The 25587-nt window shown below is 49.8% G+C and overlaps 1 protein-coding gene across 2 annotated transcripts in view; it reads left to right on the top strand.

The window, feature by feature from the left end:
* Positions 1 to 3144: 3144 nt before the first annotated feature.
* RXRG (retinoid X receptor gamma) overlaps positions 3145 to 25587 on the top strand; it is a 39462-nt gene continuing 17019 nt past the window's right edge. Inside the window, exon 1 of one of the 2 annotated variants that reach the window (XM_059821964.1) lies at positions 3145 to 3241. In XM_059821964.1, coding sequence (XP_059677947.1) covers positions 3145 to 3241 — 97 coding nt within the window. Of the gene's footprint in view, positions 3242 to 20834; positions 20884 to 25587 lie in introns of those variants that run through there. The other variant, XM_059821965.1, reaches the window with a different exon arrangement.

The raw sequence follows: 25587 nt of genomic DNA, 5'->3' as shown, positions 1-25587 counted from the left end.
TGGATCCGAAATAACAAATCATCCCAACTCTGGTCTGCTCTTTGGGCAACAAATTTGGTCTAGTTCAGGTCTTCAGGAAGACCTGGATGGCCAGCAGTGCTGTGCCAGGCCTGTGCTCAACCTGCCTGCTGCAAAATGGGCTTCTAAATGGCATGAACCAAGGGGAAGCCAATCTCATTTTGCAGCAGCCTGTGTGCACCATAATATACCGCTGGTGCAGAGCTCTCTGTTTTCCTTTTCCCTGCTACATGGTGTCCCCATATGCTGCAGCTTGTCAGAAGGGAAGGGGTGTGTGGGGAGCATCATGCCCCAGGATGGGGCTGGAGCTCTGGTCTAGGATATCCTTGTGGAAGCTGAAAGGATGCAAGTTCAAAATAAATAAAAGGAGGTGATTCTCCACTCTTCATTCACCTGTCCCAGAGACTGCCCTCCCAGCAGCTCCCTCTCTGCCCCAGAGAGACACAGGGGAAATCCTGGTGGCAGCCCTGGCTTGGGGTAAGGGGCAGCTTCTGAAATGGGCTGCTCTAGACTGTTAGGAGCTTTATAGGCCAAACCCAACATCTTAAACTTCACCTGAAAACAAATTGGCAATCAGGCCTAATGAACACACTCCCAGGAAGCTTTGCAAGGCATGCTTTTATTGCGACTCTGACTATAAAGGTCTACAGCCTCTCATTTGACAAACAGAAAACAGCATTTTCTTTTCCTCCTAACAAGGTTTCCTTAGAAATGGATCCACTGCTGAATCCCGAGTCTGCCTGGCATATTCCGGGGGACATCTGGCGTAAATTCTTCATTATTAGATTACATTAGTTGCAGCAATAATCATTCACATGGGATTATTACATCCAAGCTTGTCTCATTGCCTTTATCCTTTCACACATTGTCTTTTCTGGTTCCCCTTCAAAGGGCTGTTGCGAGTCTGTGTCGGAGCAAGAAATTAACTCGTTAGTAATTTATGCATCATTTCCTCCAGCCACATGTATTTAGGGCAAGATCAATAAAATATAATAAGGAAGCGGGTGGGTATTGTCACTGTGGGGCTGAAATAATTCCTTCGGTATCACTGTAAATCCTTCCCTCACATATGAAAACCTGCAGTCCTGTCCATCATTAGCTTATTTTGCTAGGCTGTATCAACAGGACATTGATTCGGCCTCTTTGTGTGCTTGCAGAGTTCATGTCCTGCTACTTCTGCTTGCAGCTGCGCAAAGTGCTTTGAGTGGAGGTTTAAGATTTTGAAAGAGCAGTGTTTCATAGCCTTTCTTCTGGCTCCCGTCACGTAATTAAAGCCGTGCCACCTAACATCGCAGATTTGTTTCTGGAGTGGCTCCATGCTCTGGCATCTGCTGCGATATGTTAGGTCTAAGAAAGGGAAAGGGACAACAAGAGGGATCCAAGCACTGCAGCTCAGGGCACAGAAATCTTGCTGTCTGTGGGAAGTGGGGAGGCAAGCCTGAATGGATCTGAAAGGTCAGTGGCAGGTTCGAGAGGATCTGGAGTCCCTGAGTAGTGATCTGACTGCTGGGCAGGCCTTCCTGGGTGAAAAAAAGAAAAAGGAGGAGTTTGCGACTATCTTACCCATGGCAGTGTAAGGATGTAAGAGGGGCAATGATTGTGGGGAGAAGAGACAGCAGGCAGAGTACGCTGGATTTCTGTGGCTCCTAAAGAGGCTCAGACATGATGCCACAGGGTATCTTATCATTCCATGTCCCTTTTCTCACCTCCTGGCTCCAATCCAAACTACCCTGCAGGGTTTCAGCTCCATGAGAACTTGAATTTGGGGAATTTGTTGCAATTTCATATTAAGAATTTCCTGAAAGAGCAAGCAAAGTCAAACCATCAATTCAGTGCTCTCGCTAGCTCTGCCTGCCTGGACTCCCCGTGGCTGTTTCTCCTGCAGGAGATGTCCCAGTGGTTGGCACTGATGTTGGCGGGGCTGCGTGGCCCACCTTGGCTTTAGCAATGCTCTGTCTGCTGATCTGAGGGTATTACAGCAACACAGAGGCTCCAATTTCTTAAAGTCTCTGGAAGAAGTCTTGCAGTCACTCTGCACTCTGGGACCTGCGTGTTTTGTTGCTGTAAATGTGGAGAAATCTAGGAGAGGGAGGTGGTTAAAACCCCCTAGCAGGTCTGACTCACATCCCAGAGGAATATTCTTTGTGTGGTTGCACTGGGCCAGGCAGCACACAATGTACGGGCTGAGGCAGCGAAGTCAGAGCAATCCTGCCCTCCACAACCCCGGTGATGTTGACACAGCCTGAAGGGGAGCGCAGAGGAGATGAGATCCCGAGATTATCAGTGCAGACAGGGGAGAGGAATGTTGTTTGCTGGTAGCTCCTCTCCACCAGGACTGGCAAAATCCAAATATGAGGGAAGATGCAGGTGGACGCCAGCACAAGGTTTGAGAGTGTTATCAGAAATAAGCAGGCACAGGGACAAAGCCAGGGGCTCTAACTTCAGCACAAGAAAAACTGGTCGCAGCACAGGCTGGTTGTCTTCTGAAAGCCTTCTGGAGACAAGGGTCTGCCCAGGTCACCTGCAAGCAGCTGGTGATGCTGCCCAGGAATACGTACAGGACATTGCTCCCTTGTCACCTGCCCCCATGGTCCTCAGACAGCTTTGGTGACACAAAAGCCAGCTATGCCTGGTCTCCACTGGTGATGTGGCTAACATTACCACCTTCTCAGTGGCAAAGTTTGTTATCAGATAGAGTGGGTAGGCTTGCAGATAAGAGAAAAAATACCAACTGGCAGAAAGAGGAAAGCAGAACTGAGATGCTCAGATGGGATGGCAGTTGTTTGCTTGGTTTCGTTTCTTTAGGAGCCAGGGTTAGAAAATAAATCGCTTCCAGGAGACACTTTTTCAGCAGAGCCATTTACAGACCAACTCCTTTGTGTTGCAGGGCCTTTCCCAGGCAGCCTGTGCCGCCAGCCCTCCCCCCAGCATTGCAACACCTCCCGCTTTCTAAAGAGACAGGAGCCCAAAGAGCAAACACAGGAAACCCCAGCCCTGGTCAAGGTCTGGGAGGTAAATTTGTAACTTAGAATGGATTGTGAGGATGCTGCTCTGTAATGTGTAAACACTCCTTTCTTTCTCCAACAGCCCAACGCAGCTGAGAGAGCTGATCCCAAACCTCCCTTCATGGTTGAGTCTGCTGAAGAGACAGGACGCAGGTTGGAAATGCAGCCGGGCACGCAGGCTCCTTATTCCCTGGAGACGGGTTCCTTCCCTCACTTCTGTAAGTCCTTGCCCTGACCCCGTGTGAATCGGCTGTGCTGAGCAGCAGCATGGGCTCAGCTGTGGGTTGGGCAGCTGCGTGGTGGGGTGGCGGGACACCACTGTGGCCATCGCCAAGAGCACTGGGGCTTGCCCAGCCTCCTGGGCATGCTACTCGTGTAGCAACAGGCGCTGACTGAACGGAGCCTTTATGGGAGTTTAATTCAGGTGCCGGTTTTGGAAAGAAACCCTTGTGGCACTGTGCTGCGCTCTCCATTGCAGGAGGGAAGTCTCAGTTTAGACACGGGGAAGAACTATTTAACAGGAGTGGTGGAGATGTGGTGGGACAGATGGGCTGGGGAGGAGGTGGCAGCTCCATCCCTGAAGGTCTCTGGTTTGATTTGGGGCAGGAGGAAGATGAGCTTGCCAGGTCCCTTCCAGGCCTGTTTTCTGTGAGTCTGTGCTTTCCTCCTGCAATGGAGGGGAAGAAAAGCATTCAGGGTGTGGAAGGGGATACTGTATTTACAGGTGAGGGCTGTGATGGCTTATGCTAAAGGAGTTCTGGGGATCAGCTCATAAAGGTTAACAAATGACAGGTGGAAGTTACATGTAAAGCTAGTCAGGAATTTTCCATGAGAATAATACTTTTAACAAAGTGTTGTTTCTCCAAAAACTGAAGCTCTCTCTGGATAAATATTGATTTTCTCAAATATATTAAATATGTGTGTGGGTGTATACAGAGAGGAAGAAAGAGAATTCCACCGGGAAAACGCCATAATGGTCTAATTAATTTCAGATCCCTTTGAGCCTGGTTTGTGTTTTGAACTGACCCAATGTGTTTCACTACCTCTGCTGTGTATGAGCTCTTTGCAATGTATGTATAACAATATTCTGACGAAAAGGAATATATTTACTCGCCTTTAGATATTTCCAAGTCACGTTAAATTTAAACCAACAACTTCTCTTGCTGCTTTTGTAGTCAATATCAAGTTTAATTAGCATCAGCAGATACCCTGTTTGTCTGATTCCTGTATATCAGGTAAACCAGCGGCACAACACTGAAATTGATTCAGATGGATGCAAAGTCACTTTTGCACCAGGGGCCGAACCTTGGGAATCGAAACCCACCTGGCTTGGGCAGGTCCGAGGGCTGGAGGGACTGCAGAGAGGGCAGGGATGGCTCCCAAAAGGCCAGGAGATGTTAAACGAGTGCAAACGGGCAGGCAGCATGCTGAGATGACAAGGCAGCAGGCAGTGGGTAGGAATCTGCTGGCTCCAGCTTGGGCTTGCGGTAAAGTTGCTTTCCTCTCCTCTTTGACTCCCTTCCCTTAGCTGGGCAGAGCACAGCCATCCTTAGCGTGTTTTGGCAGCCTGTGGGGCACAGCAGGGCCCATTATTACCTACCATTGCTAATGCCTGCCCCAAAGGCATACCTGCTGGTGTCCAGGACTCACTGAGCTGGTACCAGCTCTGAGCATGGCAAGGGGCTGGCAAATCCTGCAGTCTGGGCTCAGACCACCTGTGAGGCACATAAAGAACCTGCAGGTTTAAATCCTTCCCCTGAGCCAGGCTAAGGGCAAGGGGACTTGGGCAAAAGGTAGGACTGAGAGCCAGGCAGGAACTTGAAAGCATTTTGGAAAAGCCATCTAGGCTTGTGCCTGATGATAACGCTGATGTACAGCTCCCTGCATGAACCCTGTGCAATTCTAGCGGGGTTTCTGTAGTGCAACACAAACGGGGAGGTGATGCACGGCTGTAAGACATCCTTGTACATTTCCATGTTGGCAGAAGCCGTGTTATAAACGGGGCATTGAGGAATTCTTGTAATTTTTTAAAATTCTAATTATTTTTACAAGTACTCCAAACCCTCAACATACCTGGACTCTAGAGCGCTGCCAGGGTGAGGGGAGTTTGGGTCAAATTTTATCAGTTTTGGAAGATTCCCTGGCTTTCTACTGGGGTGCTTCAATTTATACATGAGAAACTGCCAGCAAATGCCTGGATGTTCACAGCTCTGTTTCCTACAGAAACCTGGTCAAATAGGTGTGCATGTAAGTAAAGGACAGAGAGGAAATTATGTTCTAGTCTCAGAGATCTAAAAAGCTCATCTGGGTCACAAGAGCCAGAAAGGCATCCATCCCACCAGCCTACTGTCATCCCTCAGGATGAAGAAAAGCTGCACAAGAGCTCTGCCTGGTGCTCAGCCCCAGTCTCAGTTTCAGGCTTAGTCCCCAGACTCACCTATCTGGAAGCGATCCACAAAGGATTTGTCACCAGCTGCAGCCAACAGAGCCCAGAGTTGAAGTCTAGCGTGTGCTGCCAAAACCAGCTTGCAGGTACTCACAGGTTAGCCCCTTCCACTCTGCATCTATCAATAAAGCAAGCATCCTTCCCATCCTGACTTTTCCCAGCTGACCTTTTTAAGCACGATTGCAGGTTCTGCCTGATCTTCCCTTTGACAGCTCTGAAGATTCATTCCGAACTTTGCAGAGGCAATTGTTTTGCGGGAGAGATCAGCAACCTTTCCTGGGTGCAGGGCCGTCCTGCCTTTCTCTTCCTCAAAGACAAGCTCACGCACACCCGAAAACACTCGCAGGGAGTTGAGAGAGGCTGCCTTTACAATAGACAAGACAGTCCTCTTCAGATAGCTGAGCTTAGAGCTGGCTTTTGCATGAGAAAGAAATTTCTGCGTTGAAGTCAGGGAGCTGGCAAATCACAGGTGACTGAAACAACAGAAACAAATCCTACCACAACTTCCATGTAACTCTAGTGACCTTCTAGGAAGAAGACTTTTATTGCTGGACCTACTCCTTCCAGCAGAGAGGGGACAGTAAAACCCCTTTAATTAGCTGATGTGAAGGAGGTTTCTCCTAGGCTAGACCTAGAGTGTTGTAGCAGGCATTATTGCAGTGATCGCAGTAGGGGAAAGGGTGGGTCGGTGTTGCAGGTGTTTTGATTCTCCTCTTGATCTACTTCAGCTGAAAACCCAAGGCGGGCTGCCCAAGGGCTTTTTTACTCAGAGGGTGAGGCTAGAGGGTGGTTTGGGGTTAGATTTCTTTTCACTTGCTGTGATTCTGCTTGGTTTCTCTCCATGCTCCTGCTGCAGTAGCTTGCTGGGGGGATTCAGAAGTTTAGCTGAAAGTCCTTGTGTGATGCCTGGCTCTGTTTCGCTCTTCCTGTAAGTCCCTTGCTTGTGCTGAGCAACATCCTACTGCCAAGCAGGTTTTGCCTCTCTGGGGAGAGGTTCTGGGCTCCCTGTGGGAAGGGGAGAGGATGGGGCAGCAGGGTACTATCTTAAGGCTCATCCACATGTGTGATAATGAGGGCAGAGAGGTAGTCTCTAGGAAACTGCAATAATGCAATAAATGAGAGCAAAACTGAATGTGCCAGGGTGGGGAGGCACAGTGTGGTGTAGCGGTGCATTGCTGTGCCCTGCAAGTAACAATGTGTAAGGTCTCTATCTGGGTGACATGAGCTTTCTGGAGTAGGTTTCTCTGTGCTCTCTCCTGTGGAGGAGCATCACGTAGGCGTGAGCCTGAAAAAGCCAAGCAGCAGCGTGGTGGCTCTGATATGCCAGGATGATAATGTGTGCTCTGTCCTTGATGTCGGTGGCTGCTGAGCACAGCTCTCTGGTCAGATGGGCCTTGCTGCCCTGTGGGTTTTCTGTAACCCTCTTGTTTGCTTTCTTGTTACGGCTTTTTAGCAGGAAGCCTTTGACGTGATTCTGGCAGAAATCGCTCTCACCTTGGCCCGCCTCTTCTGAGCTTTATCCAGAAACATTGTTGGATCCTGAACGAGACATTTTGGGGCCAGGTCTTGGATGGCCCATTACCTGTGAAGGGTGTTGGACGTGATGGCTGCAGTGCAGGCTGCCTCCACGCTCAACTGGCAGAAGTCCTATGCTGTCTGGAATTTTAAAAGGGCTTTATCCATACTTCTTGGCATAGCTTATATTACTGTAGTTATATATATATTTATTACTAGAGTAAAGCCTCTGTTTTCAGTGCTTTGAGGAAGACAAGCATTACACTGCAAATCTAGTTGGAGAAGCAGTGTTTCGAGACCAAGAGAGACTTGGGGGTGGATTCTCCTCTCGTTGGCACCAACCCTGCTGGACTTGAGGGCACGAAGTCGAAGTGCACATGGAATCTGGGTCTCCTAAAAACAAACAAGATCTGAGTTTGCAGTCCCTCAGCACTCTGTGGAGTACGTGGTGCGTCTGCTGCAAACCCAGAGCAGATGAAATCGGCTGGGGAGTTTGGCTGTTTTGAGGTGCAGGCTCACTCCTTCCCCTTGGCTCCGTCTCCTTGGGATGCCCAGCTGAAAGGAAGGCATCAGAGCAAAGATGCGTCGGGCTGGGTGCTGGGGGCCATGCTTGCTGGTCCTTGGCATAGGAGCCAGCAAGGTTATAGGAGGATACAGCAGTGTAACAGGAGGAAGGCTGCTTCGGTGTCTGGCTGGCCCTGGGGGCAGCGAAGGGGTTAAAGCCCAGCGTTCTGACCAATCAGTCTGGCTTGCCTGTAATAACCAATTAATGGAGTGTAATTGTGCAAATCCATATGTGGCAGTAATTACCAGGGAGATTAATGGATTCCTTCCTTTCTAAGCGGACCCCACTGCAGCTTGCCAGCGTCCCCCCGCCACCTGAAAGGACTCGGTGAGGGGGGAAAGCAGGAGCTGCTCTTCCCTGGACACTCTGTGATGAAGCCAAGCAGACAGGGAGGCCCCGTGGGGACTGCCCGGTGCTTGTTTAAATAACCCTTTTCATCTCCCTGCATTTCCTTACATACAGCTCGCTGCTCCCTGGCTCGGTCCCGGCCTCCCGAGGACAGTTTGTGCCCAGCCTGCTGGGACCCGGGCTGCCGTGTCCCTGCCCTCCCCATTGTCCATTCATTCCCTGCTCCCCTTTCCCCTGTTTAGCCCTAATTGCTGCAGAATATCGCGTTTGTTTGCCCTCTTCTTTTGTAGCTTTGTTATTTTAGTTGCAATGGGTAATCCAGCAAACTGTTAAAGGCATACATGAGGCGAGGAGGGGACAGCAGGGTGCTTGGGGCAGGTTTTCAAGCCAGGCAATGGGGTTGTATTTGGGGGATGGCAACTTGCAGGCAGGCTGGGCCTGCCATATCCTTTAGGATGGGCTTTCTTAGGGATATATGGCCACAGAAGCAAAGAGTAACCCTGGAGCAGGTGAATACTTCCCCCTCCAAATGCTCTGGGTGGGTAAACAGAGCACTGAGTCCTGCTGAGGGAGAATGGGGTGCATTTGAGGACCTGTCCCCTGGCAGGTCACCACCTGGGCAGCACGGGCTCCTCAACAGTTGCACCAGCACCTTGGGCACTCGAGGTTCAAAACTGCCTGTCCCACTGGGTAGTCCTGGCCAGCCTTGCCTCTGCATCACACACGTGGGTCTGAGCCCCACTGACCCGTGGTGCGAAAGGGGCGGGGAAGAGCTTAGCCATGTTTCTGTGCTGGGCAGTGATCCCTGCCCCTGACAGATAGCTTGTGCGGAGAGTCAGCCTGTGGGGAGGGCTGATGTGCTGGGTGGGGAGCATCCGTCTCTGGCTGCACGCACAGGGCTGCAGGTGCCCCGGGGGTGTCTGTGCTTGCTCATCTGGGGATGGGGCAGGTGGCTGGGCAGCCAAGTGCCCTTTAGAGCCTGGGATGGTAGGAGGAGGTCACATCACATCTCACATCAAGCATCCTTGCATCCTTGCTGCCTTCCTCACGAGGCTGAAAAAGCGATGCTGGGGTTTGAACCTCGGTCTGTGACTTTATTTTTTTTTATTATTTTTTTTCTTTTCACCCCCTGTGTGTAGGCTGGGACTTGGACTTAGGGTAGGCCAGAGCTGTGTGGGCTGGGTGAGAGCATCCTGTGGGTGTAAAAAGCAGCCAGATGGTGCCAGGCCAAAGGTCCATCTTGCAAATGGTGGATGCTTACAGAGGAGGTAGCAGTAGCGTGTGCTCAAGTGTCCTTCCTCCAGCAGATACCTCCCAGCAGCCTCTGCCCTGAACTGTTTGGCATCTTCCATCAGTGATAACTGTGCAGGTCCAGGACTGGCTGCCCCCAAAATCTGTAGTGATATCTGCACAGACATCCCTGCAGAGCACTGCCTGGCCCTTGTCTGGCTGTTCTCTGGTGGCCCTGGCCCTGTTCACTGCCACATACACAGTGATGGATGTAAATGACCTTTTTCTTATTGCTGACCTGTTACAAAGGCCAGGAACATGGCTGCTTCAACGGATTGGCTATGCAAGGTGCTCAGCAGAGACATGAGCAAGGCTCTTTCCTATCATCTGTAACTCTCCTTGGAGAAGGTTTTGGGAGATTCTTGCCTGGAGGTGATGGGAACGCACAGAAAGGTGCATCTTCCTAGAGGACCAGGAGAGGTGGAGACCCCTGACAGAGATGCTGCTTTTGGGTCTGCTGGCTTGGAGTCCTGGGAGCCAGCCTGCACAGATAGCTTGGTTTCCAGCCAGAAAGAGGCACCAGGGGCAGCTCTTGGGTATTGCAAATGGGATGGTTTTGTTTGTCAGAGCTGTGTCCACTGGTGTCAGCTGAGGCTCTCGACTGTTTTAGGTGTTCTGTTTCACCTGATGAAGGGTTCGTCAAGACTCATCTTCCCTTGCTGCTGTGTCATCCTAGGTTAGAGGTTATGTGTGCCAAAGCATGGCATGTAAACGTGTCTCCTGGGTCTGCTCTGCTTGCAGGAGCTTGAAGTAGCCCGTGTCTTGGGGGAGCAGCCTTCCTGGAAAGCTACCCACCTAGCACAGGTACCCAGGGGGATTCAGAGAAGTACTCAGGGCACTAAGGGATGTCTCTTGCACAATTTCTGGGATGCTTGAAATGTGCCTTTGCTGCCCTGGATTTTAGGCTGCAGGGCTGCAGGATTTAGTAGATAGGTATGATTTAAAAGTGTCATTCATGAAATGAGCCAGGGGAGACTGATTTGCGTGGGTATGGCTTGGCTCTTGAATGTCCAGAGTTCTGTGTGGGAACAACCCTTGGTCTGTGCTGACTCCCAAACTGTACTTGGGAACTATCTGATGGGAAGTGCCAGGGACTGTGTTTACAACCAGCAGGACAGACTCTGGGACCATGCCCTGGGGCTGGTGAATTTACGGATATAGATTAGCCTTTGGGGGTGTGCTGCTGGTCTGGAAAGCTTAAGACCTGGAAAGGGACTGGGCTCCAGATTTTGCAACTGTGATATGGCTGACTAGCAGAGGAGGCAGCTCTGTGTTGGAGAAGCTGGTCTGGGATCTTCAGGGCTTGTTTTAATAAGTTGACTTAAGCCAGTGCACATCGGTGCAGTGCCCATACTTGAGCATGCATTGCCATGTCCGCATCATCCCAGTCCTTTCTTTGCTTCTGCTGTGCAGAGGCTGCTGCTTCTGCTCAGAGGCTTGAAAGGTCAGGGTCAAAACATGTGGCTGTGGGCAGGTGCTCACTTCTTTCTCTCTGTTTCTACTGGGAAGAGGTTGGGGGAAGAGTGCAGATATTTGACAGTGCCAGCAAATGTCATTCCACATCCCTGCAAATTCTTCACATGCTTGCTCCTCGGTGCTGTGCTGTCTTGGCTCTGTGTGGTGTGGTCTGTGCTTGTCTTGATCCAGGGCTGTTCCTTTCTTTGGGGCACAGGGAAGTTTGTCATGCTCCCATGGCTTTAAATACCAGTGGATTTTCCATTTGGCACAGGGGAACGTGTGGCTTTTGAGAGGAGAATATGTTTGAAAGGCAATGGAGGGCATTGATGAGGAAAGGAATGCTCACTGTAGCTGGCTCCTACCTGCCCCTTGGCTGCATAGGGAGGCAAAGGGTTTTAAGCAGTTTCTGCAGGGAAACATGAGAGGAATAGGTCTCATGGGAGAATGTTTTGGCTGAATTTCATGTTGTGTTTGTCTCCCTTTGGCTGCCACTGCAAGGTGAGTCCCAGGGGAAAGACAGCCACTAGAACAGATGAGAGATGTGTGTATCTGCCCGGGCAAGGCAAAGAGATGGCTCAGTCCCCTGAATGTCAAACAGACCAGATGGTAGAGTCTTGAACTGATGTTGGTTTGATCTATAAAGAGATGATCGCAAAATGAACCTGTTGGTTTTCTGTGAAGTGGAAGTCCGCATGGCTTAGGGGACAGACCCAGACTATCAAGAGTGGAGTTGTCTGAACCACGAGCAGAGGCAGAGGCAGTGAGGGCTAAGCTGAGTCCTTTGTATCCCCCTTCTCCCGTCTTTTTTTTACTGCCAACTAATGAAGGGTGTCTTTGGGCTTCAGCTCATCTTAAATGCATTTTGTGCCTTATGTCCTTGGGCAGCAAGACTTGGTTGTGCTTCATTTCTTCCAATTGCTATGCCTAGCCTGTGTCTTTGGATCCAGTATTTGTGGAGAGGATGCATAGGCATGTCTCTGCAGCATAGCATCGAACAGGGTGTGTCTCTGGGCAAAGATGTGGTCTGGTTTGTTGATTGGGAAGAGGGGATGATTTGTGTGGTTTTTTTCCTCTGGTGACTCAGAGGCATTATAGGTGTGAGCTGTGGGCTTGCAGTGTGCAGAGTTGCTGTGCCAATAGTGCTAGGCCAGGGTTGCTGGATCAGAGTATTTGGAGCAATGGAAGCTTGTTCCCAGACTTGCTTGAAACTCAGTGGAGCACAGGAGAGCCATCCCCAGGAAGATCATGTCATTACAGAAACAGATCAGATCTCCGTACAATACAGGAGACAGCAAAGCATTGAGAAACCTGCCTCTCCCTTTTTCATGCAGACACACTTAGGTTTTGGCGGTATTTTATTTCCTTCCCTGCTCTCAGGGGACCCAATGGACAGGCTGAAATCTCCTGAAAAAGGGTTAATGAGCCAGTGGCATCTGCAGAAGTGAAGTGAAGGTGGGATCCAGGTGAGCTGCCTGGCTCCTGAGCAGCTACAAGCACCCGATGAAAGGGGCAGCAGCCCCACCGTTCCACCATGGCTTATAAAAAACGCTTCGTTGACTGGAGCAAGGACTAAACTACAAAGACAGCTGGCTGAGAAGTGCTGACTGAAGATGGTAGACATGGCTTTTGGCCCTTGGTCCAGATCAAAAGCTCTGTGGCCATGTGACACAAAGTGCTAATCTAGTGTAAATGCCTTTCCATTCTTCAGATCTTTTTAAATTAAAGTAATGGGCCAACTTGATAAGGCAGGCTTTATCCTTGATCAGATACACTGGCTGCCAGAGAGCAGATCGTATTGTAGACATAAAAGCGCAGGAGAGACAGGAGTGATTCAGTGAAAGCCGGAGCCCTTGCTATGGCATTAATGTGACAGCACGCAGTCAGATGCTTGCACCTGATCCAGGCAGTGCTCAGTGGAAGAACCCAGTGTGAGCAAGCTTGAAGCTGTGGCCTTGCTTGCTTGGAGAGAGCATGGGTTAGAAATCCAAAGGTACGTGCTGATCTCCCCTCTCCCATGGCAGGATACAGGGGGGCCTGGGATGAGGTGTCTTATGATAGATATCAACCTTCTGAGCTTTTGGGACCTGCCTGCTGTGGCTGGGACTCTGGGGACTGGATCAGGCTGTGGCTAGTGATGGCTACTGTGCCCTCAGCCATGATGGTATTGGTGCTAGCCCCTGATGTGAAGCTGTTCCTCTTGGATTCCTCCAAGCCTTCCTCCCCTGAGAAAGGAGCTACTCAGAGCAGAAATAACCCCTGTTACCTTGAACTCCAAGATATCCACGTTTGCCTGTCTGGTATAAATAGACCATCTGAGGCAGCTGGATGTGATGGAGATTGACAGGCTGTCTCTGGAGTTTTGCACTTGCTGAAGCAGGAGGAAATGTAAAAGCATGAACATGGGGATGCACAGAGTGAGAGCAGCAAGCAAAGCCCCCAGCTGCTGTGGCATCTGCTGTGGGGGATGCGGGTGGGAGCCCTTTGTGGCCTTGTGCATGGCAGTGCTGTGACAAGACCTTCCCCACCCTGTGCTGAGCTCCGGTGGCCATCAACAAATGCAAGGTCCAGCAGACACCTTGGGTGGCTGGGCTGTCCCCTGTCAGCTGTGTGCCACTGCGCTCGGGCCCTTGTCAAGGAGAGGAACATAATCTGCTCACAAAAATTGAGGTTTGTCAGCAAAAGATAATGAAGAATGGAGCAGAATCCAGGGATAAAAAAAAGGCTTTTTGAAAGTTTTGCAGGAGTTCTGCAGAGATAGGTGGGAGACTGTGTTTCACTTAACTAGTTTGTTTCTGGGCAGTCAGAGAAGCCCTGAAATCTGTAGGTTTTTTTGTTATTGAGGGTTTTTTTTTAAAGTCCCTGTCCCTACAAGCAATAATGCAGGGTTAACCTGGTCAAAGAACCATCGTCTGTTGAACTATTTCCTCTGAGAAATGGTTGTGGGAAAATGGCAAAATTGCAGGCAGTTGCATAGGCTGTGTCTTCCAAGGTTTCTCGGAGAACTTTTTTCAGGACATGAGGAAATCTTGGTCTTCAGGGTGTAGTTTTCTTTGAAGGAAGAAACCTAGCTGTTTTCAGGCATTTTGCAGAAATCCCAGCTTCACATCATGTGTACATCAGGGTTTAAAGAGGGGCTTGCATTTAAATGACAACATGTAGGTCCCCTGGCACTCTGAGTGGAAAGTTTGCTTGCAGGGTGGTATCAAGGAGGTATCAAGTGAACCTTTTCTTCACCTGTCCTTTGAAAGCCCCTTGCTAAACACCAAATAACATGTCAAGGAGGACTTTATTAAGAGCTGAGTGTTCATTTCCCACCAAAATCTCCTCTGGACAAGAGGGCCTTTTGGTCAGAGACCTGCCTTTGGGACTGAGTGACTTTAGCACTTGGCCATAGAAATCCTGGCTTCATTCGGTCCTCATCCAACCTGGAATCCTGGTTTTATAGCCCAGTTTGCTGCCTTGCACCACTGACAAGAGAAGTCAGGTGCTTACCTTGAAGTGCAGAGGGATGCCTGACTCTCCCAGTTGCAGTATTGCGGTTCCTTTTTTGTCTCTCTGATCTTTATTGCAGCAAAGCTAAAAAGGTGGAGTGACTTGTCTGAAAACAGGCAGGGAGCCACGAGCTCCCAAACCCTGAGCTAGCATTCTGTTGACCCAACCGTTGCTCCTCGATACAATGCATGCCCAAACCTCTATCTGGTGTAGCATGAATCTCCTGTATTATGGGCTTGCTTATTCCCCGTGCGAAACCAACCCAAAGCAATGGATGCTTTTGACAAAAAAAATATTTTCCAGAGGGTCCAAATGGCTATTTTTTGCTATTTTTTTGGATCCACCTTCCCAGGAATACTTTGCTGCATGCTTTTCCATGACGCTACCGCTGCTGACCTTTCTGGTCTGGCAAGGGGGAGTCTCTGGGAAGCACATAGGCAGCAATTCTTTGCTGTTACAAAGGCCGGGATTGTTGGCAGCTTGATGCCCCAGAAAGTGTCTAATTGACTTGACTCTCTCTAGCTGGGCTCCAAATGGATTTTCTGCCTCAGGATATCTCTGCATTATAGTGGACCTGTTGTTTTTGCTCCTCGCATGATATCAAAAAGTGCATTGTTGGAGCAGAAAGCGTGAGTCAGAACGGATGTGTGGAGGGAGCTGCCTGTCGCCCCGCGAATTAGTGCCAGCGAAGAGGAGTAGAGCGAGATGGGGTCACCTGCCATCCACAGTTAGGGGCTGAAAAGTTTTTTGGAGCATCCCAGAGAATGAGCTTGGCTTGGTGTATGGATGATGCTTCATATTCAGAAATGGACAGATGTAAACCTGCTCTTTGTATCTCAAATAGGGAGCATTAGCATTAAAATATCTTCTCTAGTAGTTTTGCAATATTTGCCCATTCCAGTGCAGGCTTGGTCCCAGGTGCCCTCTGGGCTGGACAGATGGTTTGCTCAGGTGTCTCTGTCACCCTGTCATCTGGCACTGGTGCCTGGGAGCATCTCACCTGCATCCGTGTCAAAATGTGCTCGTGACACCACTGGTGCCTGCCTGGGGAGGTAATTCCCTGGGAGGAGAGGGCAGCTGGGCCCTGCAACCAGGAAAGCTGCTGGAGGCGCTTAGGCAGGTGTAAGAGGATTCGGTGACACCACTGATTAGTGTCGAGGGCCTCATTACGGTGCTAGTAATTGAAGGTCTCCCAAGGTTTAAACGGACTGGGAATTATCTGCCCTCAGAGCCTGCTCTTGGCTGCATGGGACAGTGCTTTCTGCAAGGTAGGCAGTGCCCTCCCTGGAGCAGCCTGGCACTGGGGATGGTGGCTCCTGCCCTCCAGACCCTGGGGAGGGGATGGCGGGTGGCAGCTATGGGGCTCGGAGAGAGACGGGAAAGGCCTGGGGAGAAGGACAGGGCAGGCTGTGTTACTGCAGGTGTGTTTGTGGTGCTGCTGTTTGAATGTGTTGCTGCTGGTAATTGCATTAGCCCGGTGGGGCTCTGGGGCTAATTTTATTAGCTTGGTGTCTGTGGTTATTGCTTTACAAGAGACAGTGGTGAGAAAGGGCAAGGCTGGGTCGGGAAGGGATGATGCAGTAGCTCCCTTCCTCTCCATCTTCAAGGGATCATAGGGGACACATTGCTTTTTGGTGACTTTTGCCTGTCCCAGGCCAATGCCAACTGGCACAGCAGATAGATGAGGTTGGTTCAGTCCGCTGATTAGCCTTGAGAAACCCAGTTTCAGGTCCCTACTCTGCCACTGACTCCCTGTTTGGCCGTCATCATGTCACCTGGTGTCCATGTGTCCTCCCTCAGAGGCAAGCAGGGAGGGGAATGGGCATTTTGGCTCCTGGGGCACTCAGCCTGGTAGCCCCTGTTGCACCTCACTAGCCATATGAAAAGAGTCCCAGCTCTAACACCAGCACCCTGTGGGCAGTGGGTTTTCTCTGGGACTCTGTAGCTCCAAAGCAGCATGTCAGGAGGGAGATGCATGTGCAGCTGTGCGGTTATGAGGGCTGCAGCCTTTTTATTTGCATATGCTGTTGCCACATGCACAACCATAGGATGCCTCTGCCTTTAAACAGAGATGGGATGGGGGACTGATGGGATTCTTGGTCATGTTTGGAGTTTTCCCGGTTCAAACCGATGTGCAAGGAATAGGGACCATACTTAATCTCTAGATTTCATTGTTCTGGGGCAGGGTGGGATAAGATTATTCCAGTTTAAGCCTTCACATGTTTAGGGTCTGGCTCCAGAGACCAGCATCTCAAAAGCCTTGATGGAGTAGTGCTGGGAGGTCTTTGAGATACTATTCCAACACACTGCTGAAATATTAGCTGCAGTATGTTGTCCTTGAAAAGCTAATGGGGAGGTGAGTGAGTCGGGGACCCAAACACAATGTTAGTATCTCAGCTGGCTTGAATCAGCACTGTTTTGGGAGTCCCACTGTGGCTCATGCCCCCCAGGGTGTGGCTGCTGGATGGCAGTCAGCAGCACCAAGTCCCATGGCAATGGTCTTCCTTCCTAAAATAACAGCGGCAGTCATAATGTCTTCTCCTTTTACATAACAAGGAGGGGAAATAAAAAGCATTGAATAATTTGAAGCAGTGACTTGTGCTATTTTTAGTAGAAATTGAGGGGCTGCCTCTGTATGGCCCTGCAGTACTTCTTAAAAGAAACTGAGCTTGTTCCTGGAACCTGTCACAGACTGATTTGGGTACAGGGGCTGGAGCCTCTCCATACCCCAAAACCCATGGTGGTCCCCTAAATGAATTGCCTGATGCTTGCTTTGCCTGAGGAAAAAGCCTGAAGGGGTTTCCTTGGAGTTGCTCAATGTGTGCATGTGTTCCGCAGCACTAAGCACTCACTAACCCAGATCTGCGAAAAATCAATAAAGTAATCCACTTACTGCTTGGGACTGCCAACCTTTTTAAGGAGCTCATAGCTGTTTTGTCTTCTTTCCTCTCACACTCCTTCTAAGCTGGAAGAAAGAAAAGGGATGGGGAAGGGGGTGCTGGCAGAGCTGGACTAAAATCAGGCTCTTTGCTCTGGGCAGATCAATAAAAATAATTCCCCACTAAAACTTCATTAGCATGGAATTAAAGCTGCTGAGATCCCATGTGGTGAGTAAGAATTAATGCTACTACTAAATCTCAGCACGGTTGGTGCTTAAAACACAAAGCCACTTCATTGCTCACACCTCCCTGTCCCACTGCTGCCGGAGCTGAACTGGCCATGCAGCTGGCTCTGCTCCCCCCCTGCGCTGTGGCTGCTCAGCGGGGGCACAGCCCCCTCGTCCAGCCTGAGGACAAGGGACAAGCCGGGCTGAGATGGTGGCAAGGTGCAAGTCAAGCAAGTGGAAGCAAAACTGTTGTGCAAGGGTGCATTTATCTCAAAACAGTGGCTCAATTCTGAGTGCTGGTGGAGACTGGGTGTAGATGGCCCTGGTGTGTCTCTGCGGGGTGATGGACAGATAATGGGAAAGGTCTCTGGGTGGGTGCTGGACAGGCGGGCTTCCCGTCATGCCAGAGCTTCCCTGACACCGGATCAGAGAAACATCCCTCTGGCAGGCTGTGCCTGAGGCTGCACAAAGTCTCCATCTTCTATGAAAGTCTTGGATCTTATTGAGGGTGCATGTGTGAAAATCACTTCTTTCGGAAGCAGATTGTTTCTTGGGGTTTTTGATTGAAAAATGTTTCTTTCAGTCTGGTTGCAGAGGAAAAAAACTTGCCCTGCTGAGAAAACCAATTTTCTATCCAAAGATTGAAACAAGCCACCTTGTAGCCGGCTCCTCCGCAGCGCTCTGGGTCTCTGCTCACAGGGCCTTGGGGCATCCCTGCCCCATGCCTGGCTCTTGGCTCTTGCCCCTAACAAGGATCCCCAGTGTGTCTGTTAAAGGACAGAACTGGAGTCAAAGCCAGTGTTATCCTGAAATAGCAAACTTTGCCTACGGGTTAGAAATCCCTGTGGTTGCCACTGAACTGATGCCACTTGGATTAGTGCAGGGTGCAGAGGCTTTTGAAGGGACCCATAGGTGAGTGTGGGGCAGCACCCACTGAAGCACCTGGATGTAGCTGTGGACACTTGGAGGAGGGCTGGCCCTTGCTGAGGACACTTGCTGGGGATGTCCTTGTTGTATGTTGGGATGGTGGCAGGAGAGGACACAAGTTCAGCTGAACAGGGAGAGGGACAGGACATAGCACCACACAGTTAGATGCTGCTGTGTTATGCTCTTGTGCTGGTTATCAAACCCTCTTGTCTACCTTCCCTGGAGCTCAAAACTTGTGGCCTGTGAGTGGGGCGTGTAAGCATGCTGCTTGGGTGCCTCTCTTCCTCTGAAACAGTTCTGCAGTGCCGTTCATGTTTGTGCAATAAAACAAATGAGATAGAAAATACGAGAGCAATCTCTTCTGTTTGTATTCCCCCTGCAAGACTGCAGTTACTTGGGTTTTGCCTCAGTAGAACCTACTCTGAATACTGATCTCTCTCTCTTTTTTTTTTTCTTTTTTAAAAAAACTGTGGAAAAAGAAATGGTGCATATATACCTGGGCCACAGCTAATGGGCTATGCAGAACACTGATACTATTGCCTGCAAACCTCCTTGCTCCTGCCACCAGCCTGGTTATCCGTTCATTCTGCTAAGTGGAGATGCACTCCCAAATGTTAGGCTCCTGTGCCCAGATAAACTCCAAGTCCTGGAGTTGCTCTGATGTACCTGCTACCCATAAAAAGCTCTGTGTTCATGGCATGGTATCCTCCTGAAATGCACATTATCAGGTGCTCGCAAACAGATGCAGAGCAGAAATTGGAGGAAGCCCAATCACTTATTTTTAAAAATAACTTAAAAATCATTAATATGAGGGAGGGGAAAAAAAAAAACCTTCCCTCGCTTAAACTCTCTGGCTAGAAAGAAATGGGTACAGCAATGTCTGAGAGCGAAGCAAGAAGCAGAGCTAACAAGGGTAACCTTTCCTTCTGCATACACAATACCTCAGGGCTGACAGCACCTCTGTCAGCATCCACCTGAGCTGCGGCTGGATGCTGTGAACAGCTCTGTGCTGGCATATTGCATGCCTTCCACTTGTAGGGTGCTTGGTGCCAAAGGGCAGCATGGGCCCTTGGGTGACCTGGAGGGGGCCAAGAGCCAGCAGAACCTTGAAGGGTGCCAAACATCCTAATCTGCTGTTCTTCCTTCTATTTTTTTTTTTTTTTTTTTTTTGTCTTGCTGCTTGCATGGCGTGCTCCCCATCCTGTATACAGGGGTGGTTCGTGGCCTTTCCGAGAAGGGAGATCCCCTTGCTAGCCCTGTGCCCTCTTTCCCTGCCACGTGGCTGGTGCCAATGGCAAGGCTGCAACCTCCTCCTCCGACACGGCCCTGCATGTGAGTCAATGCAGACCTTGGTCTCTGCTCACTTTACAACCTCTGGCAAAATTCCTCCCTCCTCCGTTCCTTCGAGGCGACTTCATCGCAGGTCACCCAGATCAGAAACGAGAAACAGTGGGCTGTGCTGTTGCCTGCATCCCTGCCTCTCCCCAAAATTACAGCGGTTGGGTAGGGGGCTTGCTGGGCAGGGAACCCCTTCAGCGTAGCAGTCACTGGAGGAGGCAGTGCTGGAGATTGCATGTGGCTTTGCCCTGATCTGGCAACTGGCTGCTTGTTTCCACTTATTTCTACCTATTTCCTGCAGTACTTCATTGTCAGAGCGAGTGGGCATTAAATTGAAGTTGTGGATGTTCGTATGGGACTGTGCAGCCTCCTGCATTCTGCTGCCGTGGCTGTGAACACTTCACAGGCTGTATGTGGCACGGATTGAGCCCCCTGGGCTCTGTCCTGTGTCCCCACCTCTTCTCATTCCATACAGCTTTAGCAACTTGCTAATGATGCTTTTTTTGGGTGGTTTGGGTGTTTTTTGTACTCCTTTGGATGGGGTTGGGGAGGCAAGTTGAGCTTCCAGCTCCACTAGCCCCAGGAGGGTCCTGGTCCTCCTCAGCCCCGGCTGCATTTCCTAGGGGTAACCACAGTCCAGCACCGCAGGGGCCACAACTTGATGCCAGGAGCGCAGCTGAGGCAAGGCTTGGTGTGGGATGGGAGCATGGAGCTCCCTGCCCCGCACAGCCCTAGCCCCAAAGCGCTGGGATGGTTGCACGTGTGCTCCTGCCCTGTCTGTCAGCCAGCCCATCATCAGGGCCCCAGCCCCTCTGGGCAAGGGTTGGTCCTTCGCCTGTCCGGAAAACACCTCCACATGGCTGGGGCTAGCGTAACTAATACACTGCATCCAATCTTCACTGGTGGAAAAGCAAAGCACCCCCCTCCTTCCCCACGATGCTCCTCCCCTAAACAACTTAACCTCTCCCCCTCCTCCCAATTTCTGATCTATATCGGAGCTGTCATGCATTGAACGGTGTCTTATCCGGGCGATTATGCTACCGGGACGGTCCACCGTGAATTTGCAGGGAGCCGAGACAGCTGAGCACGGGAGCCAGTCCTGAGCGGCGGCGAACAAGAGCATGTCTCATCCCGGCGAGCAGCTGCTGCCGGCGTGAAGCGAAGATGAGGCCACGGGAGGAGGCAGCTGCCCCGGCACCCTCCAAGAGCCCCTGCTCCTGCAGAGCCATGTCCCGACCCCAGCGGGCTGTGCTGCACTCCAGGCAGCTTTGAAGTTAGAGGAGGCAGTTGTGTTTAGAAAGGCAAGAGATGAACTGAAGATTAAACATGTATGGGAATTATCCTCACTTCATTAAGTTTCCCGCAGGCTTTGGCAGTGAGTATTTTACTTGCGTTTGCAATCTGTGCCTTCTGGGTTAGGTGGAGGAACTGATCCCACAGTAGGAGTATGGGAGGGGGTAAAGGGAATTTAAAAACATGTTTAACCTAGCTCGTATGTGGCTGTAATCTACGGTGCCTGTGTGCTTAGGATTGAAGCTGTCCTGTGATTATATGTGCTGTGAACTTCAGCACAGCCAAACCAAGCTGCCTGAAATTATGCAGGCTTGAGTCAAACCATGACTCTTTGCTCTGAAGTTTAGCATATGGCATTTGAGAGATGCACGTATGTGTTTGCATGTGATGGACTGATTCTATTAATTGAAAGAATAGGATCAAATTAAGTAAGTATCTTTCCAATTGCATTTTTATTAAGTTGTTGGAGGAAAAAATTACTTTTAAAACATAAAACAGCCCCCAAGAAAATATAAAGAGGGCTCTTTCCTGCCCAGTGGCTGTCTCCTGCCCTTGTGACACAGGTACCACCATAATCTTGTGAAGCTGTGTCGGATTAGCCAAATGAGGCTGCACAGCGAGATAGTGGTCTGCGAAGGGCTGTGGCTGCGAGCCCTGAGTGAGCCCCAGTTGCAGAAACCAGAACTGCTCTTGGGAAATGGGCTTTTCAATTACTGGGGTTCGCTCATTATTTTTATCTGAAGTTATTCCTCTTGTCCTAAAATGGGGATGTGTAAGGGGAACGGGTTGAGGAGCTGTAGGGTGCTCCCCAGCCGAGGCAGGGAGTGGGCAGGTTCGAGTGCTTGGCTGCGAAGGGCTTGGAGCAGCTGCATGTTGGCTGCTGGCAAAATATCGATGCCGCTCCAGGAAAGTTAGTGCATTGTTGCTTGTGGACATGCAAAGTCTTAGTATCTCTGGAAAACATTGTTCTAGGCCCTTCAGGGTGGGTAAATGCTTCCAGGACTCGCTCTGGAGGTCCCCAGGCTGTATACATCATTCTGTTATTTCTCTACTAGAGAAGAGGTTTGTGCAGACATTGGATTGCACATGGAATGTTCCTGCTATGTGTATATTTTTTTCCCTCCCTCTTGCACCAGATGCTCACCTCTGGTAATTCTCCAACTCCAGAAAAGTCATTGGTATTGCATCAAGTCATCCCCAAGTTTCACAAGCACTTGACTTTCCAAAATACCTTTTTTTAGGCAGTTTCTGCAGAAAAGAGATGACTTGTTGTAAGAATCTGTTGCTCACTGGTGTTTTTAAGGAATAAGCAAAGACAAACCAAACTCTCCTATCTCCTAACGGCAATAAGAGTGAAACAATGGAAGTGTTATTTGTGTTCAATTTGTTGAGTATTACAAATTTACAAGAAAGCAAAAGAAAAGTGACATTCAAACTGATCTTCATAGGAACCAGGCACAGATCCCTGTAGAAACAGGGGTCACAACACTCAGCAGAGCCTTTGGGAGATTTCTAAGAGAGGAAATTGGTAGTAGGAGCAGAGGTATTTCTGCTCCACCAATAAAGGCGAAGACGCTATTCTCCAGCCCACCAACAGTTCAATACACCAGGACTTTAACTTTCATTTACAAGTATATTTAACTGGTGTTTTAACCAGCTCCTAACTTGGTTTAGAAAAACAGAGGAATTTTCTGCATGTGAACCTCTGACAGAGATGCAAAAGCATTGGCCAAGTTTTATTTTGGCTGCCTTAAAACAGTCGCTCTGGCCTGTCCTATGCTCTCTGGATGCTATAGAACTGCAGGTCACTGCTCACATCTACACTCCCCTCAAAGCTGGAGGGCTTCCATGCTCCCGAAGCAGCTTGAGGGGTCTGGGGGCCTGCAGGTGGTGTGGGGGCTGCCTCTCCCTGGCTTGTTGGGTCTCCAGAAAGGGATTTCTGGCTGTTTGAGAAGGCAATTACTGCTCTGGCCAGACAACTTTAGGGCCCATGGGCTGTGTGAGAGGACACTCAGGCTTTGAGAGGGATGTAGCGGATGGATCATGGTGACCATCGATGGGGGGGGTGGTGTGGCAGCTTCCCGCTGCCTTGGGATCCTCACCACAAAGCCCATGCAGGCAACCTGTATCTCTGGCAGGCCCGCAATACGTTCATTGTCTTTGCTGCTCCCCCCTCCTTTAAAGATAGCTATGAAACTGTTCCTTGTCCTGCCTGTGCTGTCACCGTGAAGGAGGACATCAGGATGGTGGAAAAGGGCAGTGTCCACACTAGACTGTCAGCTTGTTGCATTCATTGTTCTTGTACTGTGTTGCTGGAGGGAAGAGTTAAGGTGATGTGGCTGCTCCTGGTTGGCATCTCTGGCTCTTACTGTATTCAGATTTCCTTTAGCTCTGAAATTCTGGGCTTCATTTTGAGCATACCAGCAAAAAAAAAAAAACCACATGTATTTGCTTTCTTATTTTTTGCATTCAAGTAACTTTTACGTATGCTTTAACTTAATTTTATCTGCATTCAGGTTAGAAACAAGGCACACGTTTTTAATGGTGTGTATAACTGTCACTTTGATCTTAAATGTCTGAATAACACCATCGGATTTGTCTGAGAATGTACATACACAAATTGGTAATAAGTACATCATGTGATGAGAAAAAGACAGATTCTGAAGTGTTACAGATGAGTTTGTAGAGTAGCAGGGAAAGTGTTCAGATGAGTCACCCTTACACACCGAAAGCAGGAGATGTGCCCTAAGGCAGATGGATTTGCCTTCACAGCCTGGGCTATAGGAGCAAGGAAAGGGCTTCAAAATGTGTTTTTATTCTCCAGAAGGATGCATTTCGTCCAGAGCCCAGCTCCCAGGGCAAGGAAAGATGCTGTGCTGGCTGTCCTCTCTCTCTGAGCGCTCTCTGGCACAGTTGGTTGGGGACAAGAACTAACTTGGCTCCTCCACAAAGTCTCTTTTATTAGTACTCATGTAACTTGGCCTGTGGCCACACCACCTCCGGCTGCAATCTTGTCAGCTCTCCCAAGCAAAGCGGGGTTAGGCCAGGTCGTTTGGGGGATTGGGAGAGTTGCAGAGGAAAAGCCAGGCTGTGCCTGGAGTGGGGTTGCTGCCCAGCTGTTTGACACCTTTGTGCCTGTGATGGTCCCAGGTTTTGTGACATGTAGGATGCTTTTTCCCTGGGTGTCACAGCTTGCCATGTCCGTACCTGTAACTGCGTATGTGAAGATGGAAGAGGGCTCTTTGACCCAGCAAATGTGTGAGAAAATCCAGTGACTTGAGCAACTCGGGCAGCTAGGGAAATGCACATTTTTTTTTTTTATTTTTTTTAAAGCAGGAGACACTTGCCTTCAGTTGCCTGGGGCAGCCACAGACCCTGCAGCTGGTGGGATCCTTTCTGATGGGGACCTGTAGCCTCTCCAGGAGTTTAAAGACCACTGTGGGAATTTGTGCATGTTTTTTCCCAGTGAACGCTGTGCTGGAGATCCTACTGGCCAAGTGGGAAATCCTATCAGACAGTCATGAAAAATCCTTCAGGCCTCAAATTCAACAACTTTTATTTCTTTGGGGATGAGAAACTTTATCCAGCTCTTGTGTGTTGCTGTGGTCACCAGGGGGATGTGATACCTTGTTAGGGTGAATAAATTTGGCTTGCAGTCCTTATTTCAGTTACGTGACAAGCAGTTGCTAAAGGAGTCTTTGGCTGGCAAGATCACCATAGCCATAGAGTTACACTGTAATGCATGGTTCCTGTCGAAGTCATGGCAAAGCCTGTGTAGCTTCTGTGGATTTTGCTCCTTCATTCCCTCCTCCGTACTTGGCTTCCTGGAGAGGAGAATACATGTTTACACTGCAGGTGTGTCTTGTCCAAATGTCCTTGGACATATTAAGCTATTGACCTACTGTCCATTTCAGTCAAATCAGACCAAGACATCAAAATAGCATCTGATGCTGAGCCTGCACCAGGGCAGGTGAAAGTCTCATGTGCTTCCAGCCCACTGCTTCTTGTGGGCCAGGTTTTGGGTGGCCCCTGTTTGCAAGGGCAGCACAGGAGCATTACCTGAGAGGAGAGGGAGCAGCTGGAGCAGCTCCACCTGGAAAGCTGAGGGAAACTTCCTCCTGCTTGTTGGTCTCCTGCCCTGTGCAGATCCCCATTGCAAAAGCCCCTGCTCACATGTGTGCCAGCACACCTCCAAAAATTTTTGCTCCTCCATGATGTTAGCTGTCAGGGGAAGGCTGCATTGTTTATTGACTCAGAGTTGAGTGGAAAGGTGGAAGCACAAAGGTTACTGGACCTTAAAAGTGAGGCGAAAACAATAACCTTTCTGTAGGATATTAGCATGGCAGTCTGTACTGCCTGTGGAAATCTGCTTGCACAGTTAAAAAATATCACCAGAAAGGGAATAGTTTTTCAGTTTAGCTTCCATGTATTAAATAAAAACTACTTCTGCAGTCATAGCAGCAAAACTTTGATTCCATTTAGCATGGATTCTCTGCTACATAACTGCATCCACCTTCAAGAGTGTTTCTCACAGGTATTTCCCCTTGAAGGTCATCCCCAAGGACGAGCTGCCTGCCGAGCTGTACCTCCCACGCACGCCCGTGCTCCTCTGCTGAAATCAGCCCTTCTCTGCGTGTCTCTTCCCACTTCTTGGTGCTCTCTGATCTGCGGGGGATGAAGTTTTGCTAGTCGTGTGTCAGGCAGGGCAACTTGCACCTTTATATGTTCGTGCCAATGAAATGAACCCTTTCCGTGTATATCTGCAGCCCCAGAAGCACAAGCGTGT

This window comes from Gavia stellata, chromosome 10 (genome assembly GCF_030936135.1).
Source record: "Gavia stellata isolate bGavSte3 chromosome 10, bGavSte3.hap2, whole genome shotgun sequence".
NCBI classification, from domain to species: domain Eukaryota; kingdom Metazoa; phylum Chordata; class Aves; order Gaviiformes; family Gaviidae; genus Gavia; species Gavia stellata.
This window is presented reverse-complemented; position numbering and strand designations above follow the sequence as displayed.